At 51.7% G+C, this 14319-nt stretch overlaps 1 protein-coding gene across 1 annotated transcript in view; it reads right to left on the minus strand.

The window, feature by feature from the left end:
• Nucleotides 1-14319, minus strand: part of NTNG2 (netrin G2) — a gene marked incomplete at both ends in the record, with an annotated part of 40529 nt that overhangs the window by 18243 nt on the left and 7967 nt on the right. Inside the window, one exon of the mRNA XM_080630627.1 lies at nucleotides 5866-6509. Coding sequence (XP_080486753.1) covers nucleotides 5866-6509 — 644 coding nt within the window. The remainder of the gene's footprint in view (nucleotides 1-5865; nucleotides 6510-14319) is intronic.

The following is a 14319-nucleotide window of genomic DNA, read 5'->3' on the forward strand; positions in this document are numbered from 1 at the left end:
TGCCCGCTTCCTACCTGCTCCTTTGCAACTCTTTTGGCAGCTCAGCAAAACCAGGGAGCAAATCTTTTGGGCAAAGCATAACGGGTGCTGAGTTTGGATTGTTTCTGGCCCATCTGTGTGTGTGGAAGCAGGTAAAAATAGCTTCTAATGGCTGGGCCATGGAAGAAGCACTGTCCCTTTGTGGAGAGTTGTTATATTAGGATTTGCCTTGCTGGGAGATCGCTCGGCAGAGGTTTGCCATTGCCAGAGGCTGGAGCAGAGATGAAGAAGGTGATGGCAGCTCATTCATCCCAGGAGCAGGGCTGGGAGCATAACTGAGCCTGCAGTCCAGGGGCTGAAGAGGAAGAAAAAGTCATTTAAATGCATTGTTTCTTTCCGCTCAAACCATGGAGAGAGGCTTCTGGGTTTCACTGCTTTCTGTAGAGCCAAAAAGCTGAATGAACCCCCCTGGGTTAGGTCAGAGGGACATGCTGTGAGTGTTTGTCTTCCTTGTGGGTTTTCACTTTTGGTTGTGTGGTAGGGAGAGATGAGTCCTCCCGGCGGGGAGAACCCTCCTCACTGCCCTTCGAAATGATTTGAGGTTTGGGTTGCAGAGAGGAGACAATCTGAAAGATGCCAAAGTGGAGAGCAGGCTATAGCTGGCTGTTCCCATCCGACAGGCTATTTATTGTGAATAAGTTGACACTCACCGGCTGTCAAGATCCTGCTGACTGGTGGAACGTTATTTACATTCAAAGCTGTCTTAAAAAGCAAACACAAAACCAAACTTCCCCATTAGGGGGTCAGGCAACAGAAGGGAGGAAGGGTGAAGAGGACATCACACGGATACGTGAACGTAAATATTTGCAGAGTAATATGTATAAATGCTCTTGTTCTTTCTCCTGGAATGCAATAATGCCTGCAATTGAGTTCATTGGCCAAATTGAATTTGGGCTCCTGTAGAAGTCTCTTTATATTAAGTGCTTTAACATACATCACCTTCTCAGTCTATCGATGAAATTCTATTATCTCCTCAGGGCCGGACGCAACTCGGCAACAAAATCGGAGGGGAAATAAAAACCTTCACAAACCAAAGCCAGGAGCAGGTAACAGGACCTTGGGCATCCGTCTCCGGCTATTGACAAAGTGTCAGGAGTGTTTGGAGAAGGAGGAGCTCTCTGGTTTTCTCCCTCCCCCTCTGCAAGTTCCCCTCCATCTTGCTGCAGTGGGAGTAAAATCCTTTGGAGACTCAAGGAAAGCCAAGCAAACAGTTGCTGCGCATCAACTATATGACCAAAAGCAAGATTTTGCTTGAGCTCAAACTAATTCCAGCCTGGAGGAATGCCAGGGCAATTCAGCTATCCAGCTCTCAGGGGCTGCCCAGCACAGAGGCGAGGACGGGCCGAGGAACACAGTGCAATGTTGGCGCAGACTTGGCTGTCCTTGACACGAGGATGCTGTTACCTCCTGGGACCCAAAGTCTGGCAGCCAGGAGCTGCAGGGGAAGAAGTGGGAACAGGCACAGGCAGTGCTTACCCTGGTTTTTGTGGTCTTCCCAAGGCTGCTGAGCACAGGCAGAAGCTGGCTATGGGCTGCAGGGGTGTTGGGCTAGTTCCTGGGGGGTGTTTGGGTCAGCCCGTGGCTATTTTGCGGGTGATGCTCTGGGGCTGGGCAAGCTCAGCTGGGAAGCCCATGCTCCCATGCTGTCACAGATCATTTATCCCAGGTTCCTTCTGCAAAGCAGTGATGATGCAGCCGGTCGGTTCCTCCTTGCTCCCCAGGGAAAGATGCTCAATGGGGCACCAGTCATTACACAAAACCTAAGACCCTGACAAGAGACTGTTCTGCCAACCAAACCTGCTTCTTTCCTCCCTTTTAGAGACAGCTTTGTTGGAGAAGTCAAGATCAGCTGGAGGCTCTCCAACAACTTCATCAACAGAGCCAGAAGGAGGAATGTCCAAGCAGTGCACAGCAGCCTGGTACGTGTTTTGCACTGGCACCCCTGGCTTGGGCTGAGCTACAGCCATTAGGGAAGTGCGTTGAGCTGCTATCATTGTGCTGGCCTGGAGGCTGCAGAAGGCAGCCACCAGGCTGGGCAGGAGCTGCTTTGTCTTTAACAGCAATACAGCATTGAGCACATGGCACTGAGAAGTGCACAAGGGGAAGTCAGGGATCAAAGCAGAGGAGCATAGAGGTCCATTCCCTTCAGTTCTTTTGTGTAGGCAAAAGAGAAGCCAAGGAAACCCTCAGAAAAGTCAACTGGAGAAGAGAGGAAAGAAAATGCTGTTACAAAACTGGAAGCCTCATCTTTTTGTTAGTGCCTCTTTGGCCCAAGCAAAGCCCAGGTCAAAACACTGTTAAATGGGGCTGCTTGGTGATGAGTAGCACTCCCTCCTGCTGTCCTCCTCTGGCGACTGCTCATCACTGGTAGGACGGACAGACAGCCAGCCAGCATGCACCGGGGCAGGGGAGGACAAAGGAGAAAAATCTGAATAATCAGCCTAAAATTGATTCCCTTCTGCTCAATCTGATTTCTCCTAACTGGATCCACATGTCCTGGCCATGGCACATTAACTTCAATTATGGCTTATTAATGTCTCCATGATGGAGCGTGCCCTGGTGAGCACTGTGGTGACCGACGTTATGAAGGGGAAAGAATTACTCCAAAGAGACGCGGTGTGTAATGGAAAGAGAAGTGGCAGCTTTCATCGCGCCGGCAGCCGGGAAAAGCTCATTCACCCATTCCTGAGAAGATGACTGAACTCATTGCTGCACCGAGGAGAAAACCAAGCACTGAATAGAGATCTGTGGGGAAAAGTCTTTCCGCTTCCCTTCCCCACCCTGCCTGGCACACACCCCAGCACACAGGCCAAGGGCTTGCTCGTGTCTATTCCTGTCTTGACTCTGCATCTCCCGTTACTCTGCAGATCAATAGGGACCGGATGGCAGAAGAGGGGAAAATAAAAGGAACAAGAGAAATAGATATCAAGAAGAAAGAAAGTAAAAATAAACTGTCAGCCGTGAACAGAGAAATGGACCTGGCTGAGGTTGTGGGAGGAGGAGATGCAGATGGGGTGGGCAGAGGAGGCTGCGCAGTACCAGTCCATCGCATCAACACCCAGGAAGGGAGCAGTGACTCCCAGGATTCATCAGATACTCCGGAGATCCTGGCAAACTCTTGACCACCCCGGTCCATCTGGCCTGCAGGAGGAGAGAAGGCAGCAAACTCCTTCCCCTTCTCCGTGTGTCCTTTGCTTTGCCTCTTCCTGCTTTTCCCCAAAGCTCTGGGAGATTGGGGTTTTCCTTGGTGGGAAACAGAGGAGTGAACCATGGGGTGTGCGTGGATGGGGGCCCCGGAGCACAGGGACTGAGGGGATCAGTCCATTTCATCTACGCTTTTTCCTCCTCGAACACAGTCATTCCCACATCCTGGAAGAGGCAGCATGCATCCATTCCCCTCCCTGCCTGCCCTGCCTCCCCCCTTCCCTGCACAGCGCTCCTGTCAGGCTCACATTGATTTCTCCTCTCTTCCTCTCAATAACCTACCCCTTGTTGAGCCATACACAAGATTTAATTTGGTTTTAGTCCCTGCACTGTAACTGGTTTTGCTTACAGCTGGAATTAGATTGCTTTCCAGTGCAAAAACCTGCTTGCTGGGACTGGAATAATCACAGGAGCACAGTTGATTCACATGAAGTTTCTCCACCTTATACAGCACTTACCCACAGCTCCTCAGCTGAACACCCTTCCCTGCCCTGTGCTCATCAGAGCTGGAAGAGTCAGTGCAGGACAGGCATTGACTTCTTCTCTATCAGCACGAGCATCTACCTCTCCTGGGGAGTCACCCAGCAAGCGGGGACAGACGGTGAGAGCTGGAGCAGCGCAAAGCTGAGTATTGCTGTAGCTCATGACTTGGGGCTGGAAAAAGCAGATTTCAGAGTTTTCTTTGTCCCTGGCTAAGGAAAAGCCCTCTCCTCCCAAAGGCCCTGCTGCATTGGAGGAGCTGCTGTCAGGAGCCAAGAGGGAGGCGAGCAGGAGCCGCTGCTTTGCAGCAGCCATGGGCAGCTGTCCATGCAGGCAGCCATCCACACAGGCAGTGTGCCAGCGCCAGGCCCGAGGCCACCAGGAATCAGCCAACAAACCCCAACCCATCTCATTCTGGCCCCAGCAAAAAAGCAGCATTGCAGCTTCCACTGGGCGTTCACAGCCTGATCACTCCTCATCAGCAGGCAGAAAGGTGAAGGGCTCTGAGGACGCCAGGAGCATTTTAACATGTACCTTAAAGCATCAAGTACCCTGCAGCTGCTGCAAATGCAGTAACAAGTCCTTGGTTATCTGTACAGTTATCTCCATGCTTGGAAGCCGAAGGCCATTCGCACTGACATCAAACATTTAATCCTAATTTACCACTTTCTGAGCTGAAAACTCCATGTCCCTGATACAGAGGCTAACCAGCCTGGATAAATCAATATACTAGCTCCAACCCTTCCTGCCAGCCACCGCTGTCAGTGTGGCCTTTGACTGGGAATTGATCCCTATGGCTTTGCCACCACTGTCAGTAACATCAAGCTTCCCTGTGGGCAGCCTGGGGAATGGGGCCGTGGCAGATGGAGCAGGGACAGGACCGGCTGTGGTCAAGGTGGAGGGGAAGACAATGCACTTATTTCTCTCACTTTTGCCCGCTTTCCCTCCCTTTCACCCTCTTTACTTTGCTATTGTGCCCTATCCCGAGCTGTTTGAGGACTGTGGATATTTAGTACCCCTGGCAATGCTTACGGGCAGGTGTAAAATATCCTTCTGCACATATTTATACACAAGCACATTGCACCGAAACCTGGGTGCTTGCAGATGCATGCAGATGCTCTCCTACTCTGTGCCTGAGCTCCTCAGTGCTCCTCCCCAAGCAATCCCAATGGCAGGCATCCAGCCCAGCCAAGAACCACGGCTGCTCATCCCATAGGATGCTCAAGCGAGACCTATCCCCTCACCACTGCCTCCTGCCTGCCCCTGTGGGAGGAAAGGGCTCTCCCATCCCTCGCTTCCTTCCCCTTGGAGCCCGTTCAAAGCCAGCCTCGGTGGCACCTACAAAACAGTTCTGTTTTGCTTGCAAGCCTCAGAAGGGGATGGTTTGGAACCGATACAAACGGCTCCTCTGTCGCTGTGGTGATTCTTGTTAGCACGGGGTGGGTGATGGGGAGATGTTTTCCCCTCTTGCCTGTAAGTCTCACACACGCTGTATCCACAAGCTGGGTGGGAAATCAGCCATCTCGGCATTTTTCCACCTTACTTTGCTTTTTCGGTTGATGTCATAACGTAACATATGGCACCGTACAGAGGAATGAAAAACAAAAGCCAGGAGAAACAAACCCTCTCCTGCCTTCCCCTGCCCCAGATATGTTGGGATGTGCTACAGAAAGAGGTGGTGATTGGGGCTGCTCCAGGGGTGTAGGAATGACTTGGGGTGAGCCATCCTGCTTGTACTGGCAGTGAGCTGGGGTTCAGTGGGGTGAGCTTCATTCCTCACATTCCCAGATCCACTAGCATCACCCCTGGGATTCTTGGGCAGAGGCTGGCCGTGTTTGCAGAGCTGGGGATGGGATATCAGAGGGAATCAGACCCCATCCATCCATCCAAGTCATGTCCCAGCTCTGGGAGGTCACAGCCCTTCTCTCAGACACAGCCTTGGAGGTGCCCCAGACACTGCCTCCAAGGACAAATCTGTTTTATTACTGATGCTGCCCTGCTTGGGGAGAAGGGATATTAGAGGGAGAAACACTGATAATCATATCAGTCAACAGAAACACTGATGGCTTAGTTTCATAGCAGTAACCCTCTTCTCATCCCTCTTTGGAGAAGAGACACCCAAAGAAATACAGCAGCCGTTACCTGCCAATGACTTCAATGTTGGAGACGGCATAGAAGTACTTGTACAAGTTCTCCCTCTGCACGTAGGTGCCTCCCAGGGCCGGTCTCAGCAATCTCATCCGCAGGTCGGTCACGGTAAAGAAGTCCTTGAGCCCTTTGGCGCTCTCCAGCCGGGTGTACAAGTTGTCCATGTTCTTGAGGTCGGGGCCAGCAAAGATGGCAAAGCGGTCCCGCACCTCGAACCGCACGATCTTCTCCTTTTTGGAGCCCGCCCAGCGGGAATACTCCTCTGTGCAGAGGACCCTGTTGGCACTGGTGGTGGAGAGGTCCCGGACCCTCCGTGCTGGCATGCTGAAGGCCTCCATGCAGTCATCTGCGTAATATTGGTACGGGTGCCAAGTCCTCCCGTTGTCCAGCGACTTCTCCAGCATCATGATGGTGGGGCGGCCGTACTCGAAGGTTATCACGATGTCGTCCGTCAGCTCGATGCTCTTGTTCCAGGACAACGTGATGTTGGCCAGCAGCGGCTCTGGGTACCGGCGCCACGTCACACTCTGCCAGTACGTGGCCAGCCCTTCATCCTCGTTGTCAAACATGAGCTTTGGTGGGTGGGCCAGGTCCGGGTTGGAGGCGTCGCACTCATCACTGCACAGGTATGGGTTCTCCTGGAACAACAATAATGGTCACAGAGACAAGGCGATGCCTGCGCATCGCATGGGCATCGCGTGCACACAGATGAGCTCACACTGGTACTGTGCCCTGGTTTTAGCTGCTTGTGTCAAATGTGAACTGCTGGGCTGAACTGGAGCATGCCGGGGGTCTGGCTCTGGATGATGCTGTTTCTGAGCATGAATTTAAGACAGATGCGGCTTTGCCTTGCTGTAAGAACGGCTGAACTGTTTCCTTTGAAAGGCCCTTTGGAAAAAGGCCTTTCAGTTTGGCACGGGGGCAAATTTCATAGAAAGCACTTTCCCTGAGACAGCTCTGAGAAACTTTGCTTAAACTTGGCTGCGTTACAAGTGTATGGAAAGCTGTGTTCATCCCTGCTCCAGTGCAAGAACCAGGCAGACCTGGGCAATGGGAGGAAAGGTCCCGCCATCCTATTCTGCCCACAAGTGGCAGCGCACGGCTGAGCTTGCAAGTTTTGCAGGGACACACACACAAATCCACATGTGCTGAACGTATTGTCAAGGTCACATCCCAAACATTGACGTTTTGGAGGCAGCCATCAGGGTTAGCTGTGCCAATGAGTTCATTGCTTACCCCTGTGTGTGTAAAGCCCATTATCACTTGCCCTGCAGCCTCTGCCTCCAGGAGTGTGGGTCAGACCTTCCTTGGGGATGATGTGGGGCTGTAATGTGGGTACTATCTGCAAAAGAGTCTCTGCAACACAATGCAAATCTTTCCTGCATGTGAAGCGTCTCTTTGCAGTCACTTTACCTCCCTCTGGGGCTCAAAGTCCCGAGGATCAGGGAGGGATTGGTTCACCATCAGGCTCTGCTGCAGTGGGACCCTTGTCAGGCAGGCAGAGCCACCCGGCAGAGGAGGAGGAGGAGGAGGTGATAAAGCAGCTGGAGATGCTCAGAGCTGATGGCTGGAGGTGAGGAGCTTGCTGGGGTGTGAGGTCTGACCCTCCTGAGCACAATGGACCTGCAAGGTAAGACTGAGTTGGGTTTTGTGCTTTGGTTTGTGAATGCTTTGTATGTGGTGAGCATCCTATGGAGAGATGCTGTGCACAGGGAGCAGTGTACTGGGGCCAGCAGGCTGAAGCTGGTACCTGGGGGCTCAATGAAATGAGATGCAGAGCTGTGGTCTGTGAAGGCTGGTTGAGTCCCAGGGCTGGGAGAGCCCTACTGCAAGAGTGGGAAGAGGCTGCTTCTGTGTCCATGGCAGTGGGGACTGATCCTGCACCATGGGCTTGCTTTGACCTGGGAAACTGTCAGAGTCTCAGTGCCTGTGATCTGCCTTTAGGGTGCCCTGTGTATACCCCAGGCAAAACAGAGGAGGGGGTCTGCCTTATACAAATGGGTGCTCAGAGGTGCAAAGTGGGGCTTTGCTTTGAACATGGAAACTGCTGTGTAACGTGAGGTGCTTTGGAGAATCTGGGCTTTGCCACCTTGGGAGCTACTTAGAGCTTCTCCACTGTGTGTCTGTAAAACAGGCCTTTGGTGCGTCTCCGCAGCTCAGAAACACCCACTGAAAGCAAGCAACTGTTTGCACAGTGAGTGGAGGCCACAGCATTGAGGAGCCTGGAAAAGCTTGCGAGGACATAAATAATTCTCTTCTGAGCAGTGTGTGAGTAGCACGCTGTAAATAAGGCAGGAGGCTGCTCCGCCACAGCGGGGATAACACCAAACAGCGAGCAGCTGATCTGTACGCGAGCACCAGGCTCCTTTGCAGGGGATGTGGTGGCAGCCTTGGGGAGAAGAGGGGACTCCTGTAAATAAAGTATGTGCTGTTGTGTGTGTGCATGAGGCTGCCAGGGAAAACAGAAGCCAGTCGATAAAACAGGGCAAAAACTCATACTGTTTGCAGCACTGTCTTGCTCTCACAGGCACCTACTCAATGGTAAAGCCGCAAATGCCGTGCAGGGATTTGCTCCTCCTGTTACTGCCTTAACTTGAGTGGCTTGTGCCTTTTGCCATCTCCATGTGTGCTGGAAGGGCTGCGACTGGAGCTGCTAAGCTCTGGTGTGGGGAGGTGACTGAATGGATGCTTTGGTTGATATAGAAGCACATGGATGGATAGGATAGTTTTTATTATCTTGTGTGAAACTGTGCCAACTGAGCAAGGGAAATCAATGGGGAGTGATGAAGCTTAATCAGGTGGGTGAGGTTGAAGGCACCTCACCTGCCTCCTGAACAGGGAGAGATGCCCCAAGCAAGGGGAGATGCCAGCTGGGGTGCAGTGGGGCTCTGTGCCATGCTGGGGTGTCCTCTCCTGTCACAACACCCTGTTCCGGAGCAGGGATTAAAAAACCTCTCAGATTCCGACATATTTAATGTGCTCTCTTGGCTTGTCACGTTCAGGGGAATTGTTTACCTCTGCTAATGAGACCCAGCTTCCTGCTGGGGGATGTAGCTGCCTCTTAGCACAGCTTTACAGCAGTGGCTGACGGAGAAGGAAGAAAAATCCCCATCAGCTGAAGCACCGGGGGCTCTGAGTATGTTTCCTGTGTATATGAGGCAACATATTGTGTTGCAGTATGGTCCTACAGCCAATGTGGTCATACAGATGGCTTAATAGGACGGTCTTGAAAAGACCATCCTGGAAGTCCGTTTCCACCTCTTGTCTGAAGGAGGGTGCAGTAGAGCAGCAGCTCAGTGGGCTCAGGAAGGGAATTGGATTGGGATGGCAGCAGGAATCTCCCTGATAAACCTGCCCTGACTCTCAGAGTGGCTCTGTATGAGCAGGAGTCTGTGCACAGAGCTGTCCTGGCCATGTGGATTCCTTTCCTTGCGTGTGGCAGCCATTAGGGCTGCCAAAGCACTTGGGCTGGTGTAAGATGAGCCTCCACTGAGTATTTGCGTCTTGAGCTGGCCGCAGTGGCCAGCTTCACCTTCAGGGCTATGGATGATGCTTCTATCAGGGCTTTCTTTAAAGGCTTCCTTAAGTAGTGCCCAAATTAGACAGAGAAGGACAGACCACAATAAGAAAGCATTACTTTGACAAGTAAAGGATGTTCAGAATGGGACAGGTTTCCCAGGAGCAACAGAGCCTGACAAGCATGATCCCAATCCCAGTGTCCTGTCTGGAAGGACAGGCCTGGCCAGGCATGTCCCTGGCAGGGAACTTGGCAGGTCAAGATCAGGAAGAAGTGGAGCCAAAACTCTGCCTGTCTCCCATATGCTCATCCCAGAGAATGGACACACAATCCCTGATGGCTCCTGTACATCCCAATCCTTAAGTATGCTCAGCTCAGCAGGCAGAAAAGCTGTCTTTAACCACCCCAATGCTCTGGAGCAGTACATGGCTCAGGAGCTGTGTGGCTGTAACAGGGCAAACACAAAAATAACCTTTAAGTGGCAGTGCTGAAAGGTGGCGGGGGAGCCTCAAAAGCCATGGAGTGAGTCACACCACTACAGCTTCCTCTGCTAAAATGAAGTGTTCCTTTTTGGTTTCAGGTTTATTGAGTTGTCCTTCCTCCGCGGGATGCTCAATGCATTTTCTGCTGGTGGGGTGGTTTGAAGTCAGCTGGGAGGGCAGGGGGGAGCGGAAGCAGATGGCCATGCTTTGGCTGCTCCGTTGGTCCTAGTAAGATCAGTTATAGTACTGTTGAAACAATTCCAGGTGTTATTTTTGACTCTGGTTTCCTCCTCCAAGCCGTGTGTCCTCCAAAGAATCTGCCCAAAGTCTCAGGATATTTAAGTCTTCAATCTAAGAGTCAGAATGCATTAGCCAGGCAAACTTGGTCTCGGGGAGCTTAAAATAAACCAGTTCGCTTTGAGTCTTATGCCATTAAATCAGTCGTGAGTGTCCTCACAGTAACTAGATATTGCAGGTTTCCAGCTCTCTGGCATGTTCTTCTGGTTGCTCATTTCACCGCAAATTGCTTAGCATCAGCTCAGCCCAAAGGGGCAAACTGCAAGAGCCTTATTGAGGATAAGTTGTCCTAACAATGGGCACCATAGCAACATTGTGCCTCCATGGGGCAGATCATAGAATGGTTTGGCTTGGAAGGGACCTTTAAAGGGCCTCTAATCCAACCCCCCTCCAGTGAGCAGGACATCTTCAACCACATTAGGTTGCTCAAAGTCCTGTCCAACCTGACCTTGAATGTTTTCAGGGATAGGGCATCTACAGCCTCTCCAGGCAACCTGTTCCAGTGTTCCACTATTCTCATTGTAGAAAAGGCAGACCCAGCCTTTAGGTTTTGCCTCCTCTTAGTGCTTGGGGTTGGTGCTGGGCAGAAATGCTGCAAAAGAGACTTTCTGAAGGTGACAGCAGGGACTTGCTCCTTGAGGAGGATTTAAGGAACAAGATATTGGTCTGACAAGGCGTGATGACAGGAATCCAGGATGCTGCAGCAAAGCTGCTCCCCACCTTGCTGGGAAGGGAGGAAATGGGGGGAAACAGCCACAATAGAAGCCCAGCTGGTTTCTAGAGCTCTTAATGAGCACACAAAGTTGGTTTCCTTTATCTCTCCCAAGCAGATAATGCCATTTCTAAGCTTCATAGCATAAAATTATATTTTTTTGTAGGTGAAATTACTTGATTAATCATTAGGCTGTTGAATATTTTAAACAAACCAGACATCTGTTGTGAATGGTGAAAGCTGCACGGAAATAAAACTGCAGCTTTTAGGAGATCTCCATGCCAAAGACAAGCTGGAAAGCATTGCAACCACTAGCTCCACAATTAATAATAATAATAGTAGTAGTAATAATAATAGGAGGAAAAAAATAGGTTTTGAGCAAGGAAAAATAAATAGATGGTGTGAAAGTCTGTGCTTCTCGGCTAAGGATGCTCATCACGGCTCTTATAACCCAGTGTGATTTGTTTAGTGGTGCCTTGGCCGAGGGAATCGGAGGGGCTGTGGGTGAGAAGGGTTTGCGTGGTGCTGCCCCTCTCATTTGTAGGTTTTCATGCAGTTTTGCTGAGTGGCAAAAGTGATCCCAGGGAAAACAGCAGCAATAATTCCAGGGAAGCAGCGCTTTGCTGGCCTGTGAGTTGGGTGCTTGCTGGAGCAATTTCAGTGGGGCAGGCGATGGCACAGAAACCACCTTCACTCCTTGGGAATGCTTATGGCCAAAAAACCCCTGGTCTGAACCACCCAGGAGGGGACAGTTCCCTCCTTAGCATCTGTCCCATCCAGCCATGATGCTCAAGGAGCTCTCGGCTGCATCCGAAGGCCCTTCTGCTTCGCTCCGGGGACCTATGATGCTGCCTTTTCTGTTAAAGGTTATCTCATGAGGCTCACAAAGTCCCTGCGTTGCCTCACACAGCAACAAAGCCCTTAAGTTGGTATCAGGTTTCCTCCAGGTCCTGCAAAACAACTGCATCAGCAAAATCCTTGTGTGCACCTGATCCCTCTTGCCCTGCTCTTGTACCCGATGTGGACCAGTGCCACCATGGGTGTCCTGCATCTGCTCCTTCCCTGATCAACCCGTCTGTCATGGGGAGGACTGATGGCCATGGGAGATATGAGGGTCCCTATCCTGCAGATAGGAGCAGGAGACAGCCAAAAGCTGTATTTTTTCCCTGTCCAGCACCAAACTGCATCCATTTGCTCATCAGGCTGCAGGATAAAGCCAAACCAATTGTCTCGGTGTGTTTGCTTCCTGCTTCCTTATGCCCAGCTGCAGTTTATGACAGGTATGAGCTTCCTTGGCTCTGCTGGGGATTTTCAGGGGTCTCTGTCCCTGTCTTTACCCTGGCTGGGCTGTGGGTTCCTGTCAGCACCACGATTCAGCACTGGGAAATAGCCCACTAAGCAGGGAAGACGCCGTCCCTGGCTCCATCACCTTCATCCTCCCCTCTGATAGAGTTATAACTATTTTCTCCAGCACAAGGTTTTGACAAGGGCCACCCTGACCAACGCATATTTTGGGAAACTTCCTTGGTTTTCCTTCCAATAACTGCTCCAGGACACACAGGATGCTCCTTCCTAAACAATTGCATTTACCAGGGAGAAAACACAGGCTCATCCTGACATCACTAGGGGGTATTTTTACTCTTGCTGCTTCTGACCTGAGGGTTCAACCGCCCTGTCTGGGTTTATGAAAAGACAAGGTGATTTTATGATCAAAAATAACACTTGTGGGTAATTAAATCTCATGCTTCGGGGCATAAACCATACCCTGCCGGTGGCCAGGATGGGACTCCCAGAGAACTGCAAGTACTCTCCAGCAATTAATTTTCACTCTGTTCGTGGGCTGGGAGGGATCAGGGGGTGAAGCAATGGTAATTAATTTACAGTGATTATTTCCAACAGCTGGCAAGTGGCAGAACTCACTGGGAGCAGGGGAATAACAGGAGAAATACAAGGCTCCTCTTGAGCCAAACAGCCCCACACTGCCCCTTCCCTGTGGGCCTGGGTAAAGATCTGCACCCTCCTGGCTCAGTGCTCCAGGGACTATGGGGAGGCCACATGCTCCCATGCCCAAGCAGGCTTTCCCTGCAGCATGGATGTGTCTCAAACCTGCCAAACATACCAGGAACAGCTTTGCCTGCGTTCCTTTGGGATGCCTGTTGGTGTGCAGAGAGGGGTCCCCAGTGAGGCAATGCAAAATGCATCTATTTGCAACCATGTCTTAATAGCTTTCTTCAAGATGCAACGTTTTCTTCCATTTGTTTATCTTTTCAAATAGCACTTTGGTCAAGCTCTACATATTTTAGATAGTCCCGAAGCGGTCTCATGTGATAGAAGATGCAGTTTTCCCAGAGGCTGCCTGCGCAGGTGCTTGGGAATGCTCCAGCAAACCCCTTGTCCACACACCCTGCAGGCATCGCTCTCCTCTTCATGGTAACCCTCCAAAAAGATGCTTTTAAATGGCCCATTGGCAGGTTCTGGGAAGGCATCTGTGTATTCTGCAGTTTCAGCTCTGCGGTGGAAGGGCAGCTCCGGATGGGGGGCAGCAGGGTCCAGGGCAGGGAGCCTTGTGGCAATAGGATGGAGAAGGTCAGGGTGAGCTGGTGAGGTGGTTTGCTTGCTTGTGTGTCCTTCCTTTGCCTCCTTCCTCTCCCCAGCCATGTGCACAGGACTCTTATTAGGGCAGAGACAGCAAAAGGGGAGAAAACCATCCTTGCTAACAAGCTGTTTGCTGTTTGTGAGCAGGTAAAGGCAGAGCTGGGATGAATTATTAATAGGGTGGAAATGGGGTCCCTCCACAGATCTGCTGCTAATTGTGGCTCAGCTGAATGTCACTCCCTCCGCCTCCCCCCCGGCTGTGGTTTGGGGGATTGATTGCTCCTCCGCTTCCTTCCCCTTCCTCCCGGATCCGAGGTTGTCCGAGCGCAAGGTCACCCCTTGGCAGGGGGGTTAGGACACCCTTTGCCTGCGTGTGGGATTCGGGAGAGCGTGAGTCAGCAGAAACAGCCCCGGCGTGGCTCGGAGCGAGCACACGCACTCAGCGAGACATTTCCCTTTGCTTTTTGCCTCTTCCCTTTGGCCCGGAGCGGGTTCTCATTCACTGAGCCAAGTGCCGCTCGCTCAAGGCTCTCGGGCTCCCTTGGGCCCGTCTCTCTACTGGAGAAGAGATTCAACCCCTGCTCACGGCTGTTCTTCCCCTTCCCCCTCCAGCCTGCTTCTGCATTCGAGAAGCATCGCATTCCTACTCCATCCTAACCCAGCACCATGCCCTTCTCTCCACCACCTATGGGGAGACATCACACTGCCAGACAGGGCTGTGCTGTGGCAGTGCAATGTCATAGCTCCACGTGGGGAAACTGAGGCAGGGAGGGATTTCAGGAGTGGGTTCAGGCTTCACCAGGAGCATTTGGGCTCCATCTCTCTGAAGAATGAGCTCACTCAGG

Source organism: Psittacula echo (genome assembly GCF_963264785.1).
Source record: "Psittacula echo genome assembly, chromosome: 16".
NCBI classification, from domain to species: Eukaryota; Metazoa; Chordata; class Aves; order Psittaciformes; family Psittacidae; genus Psittacula; species Psittacula echo.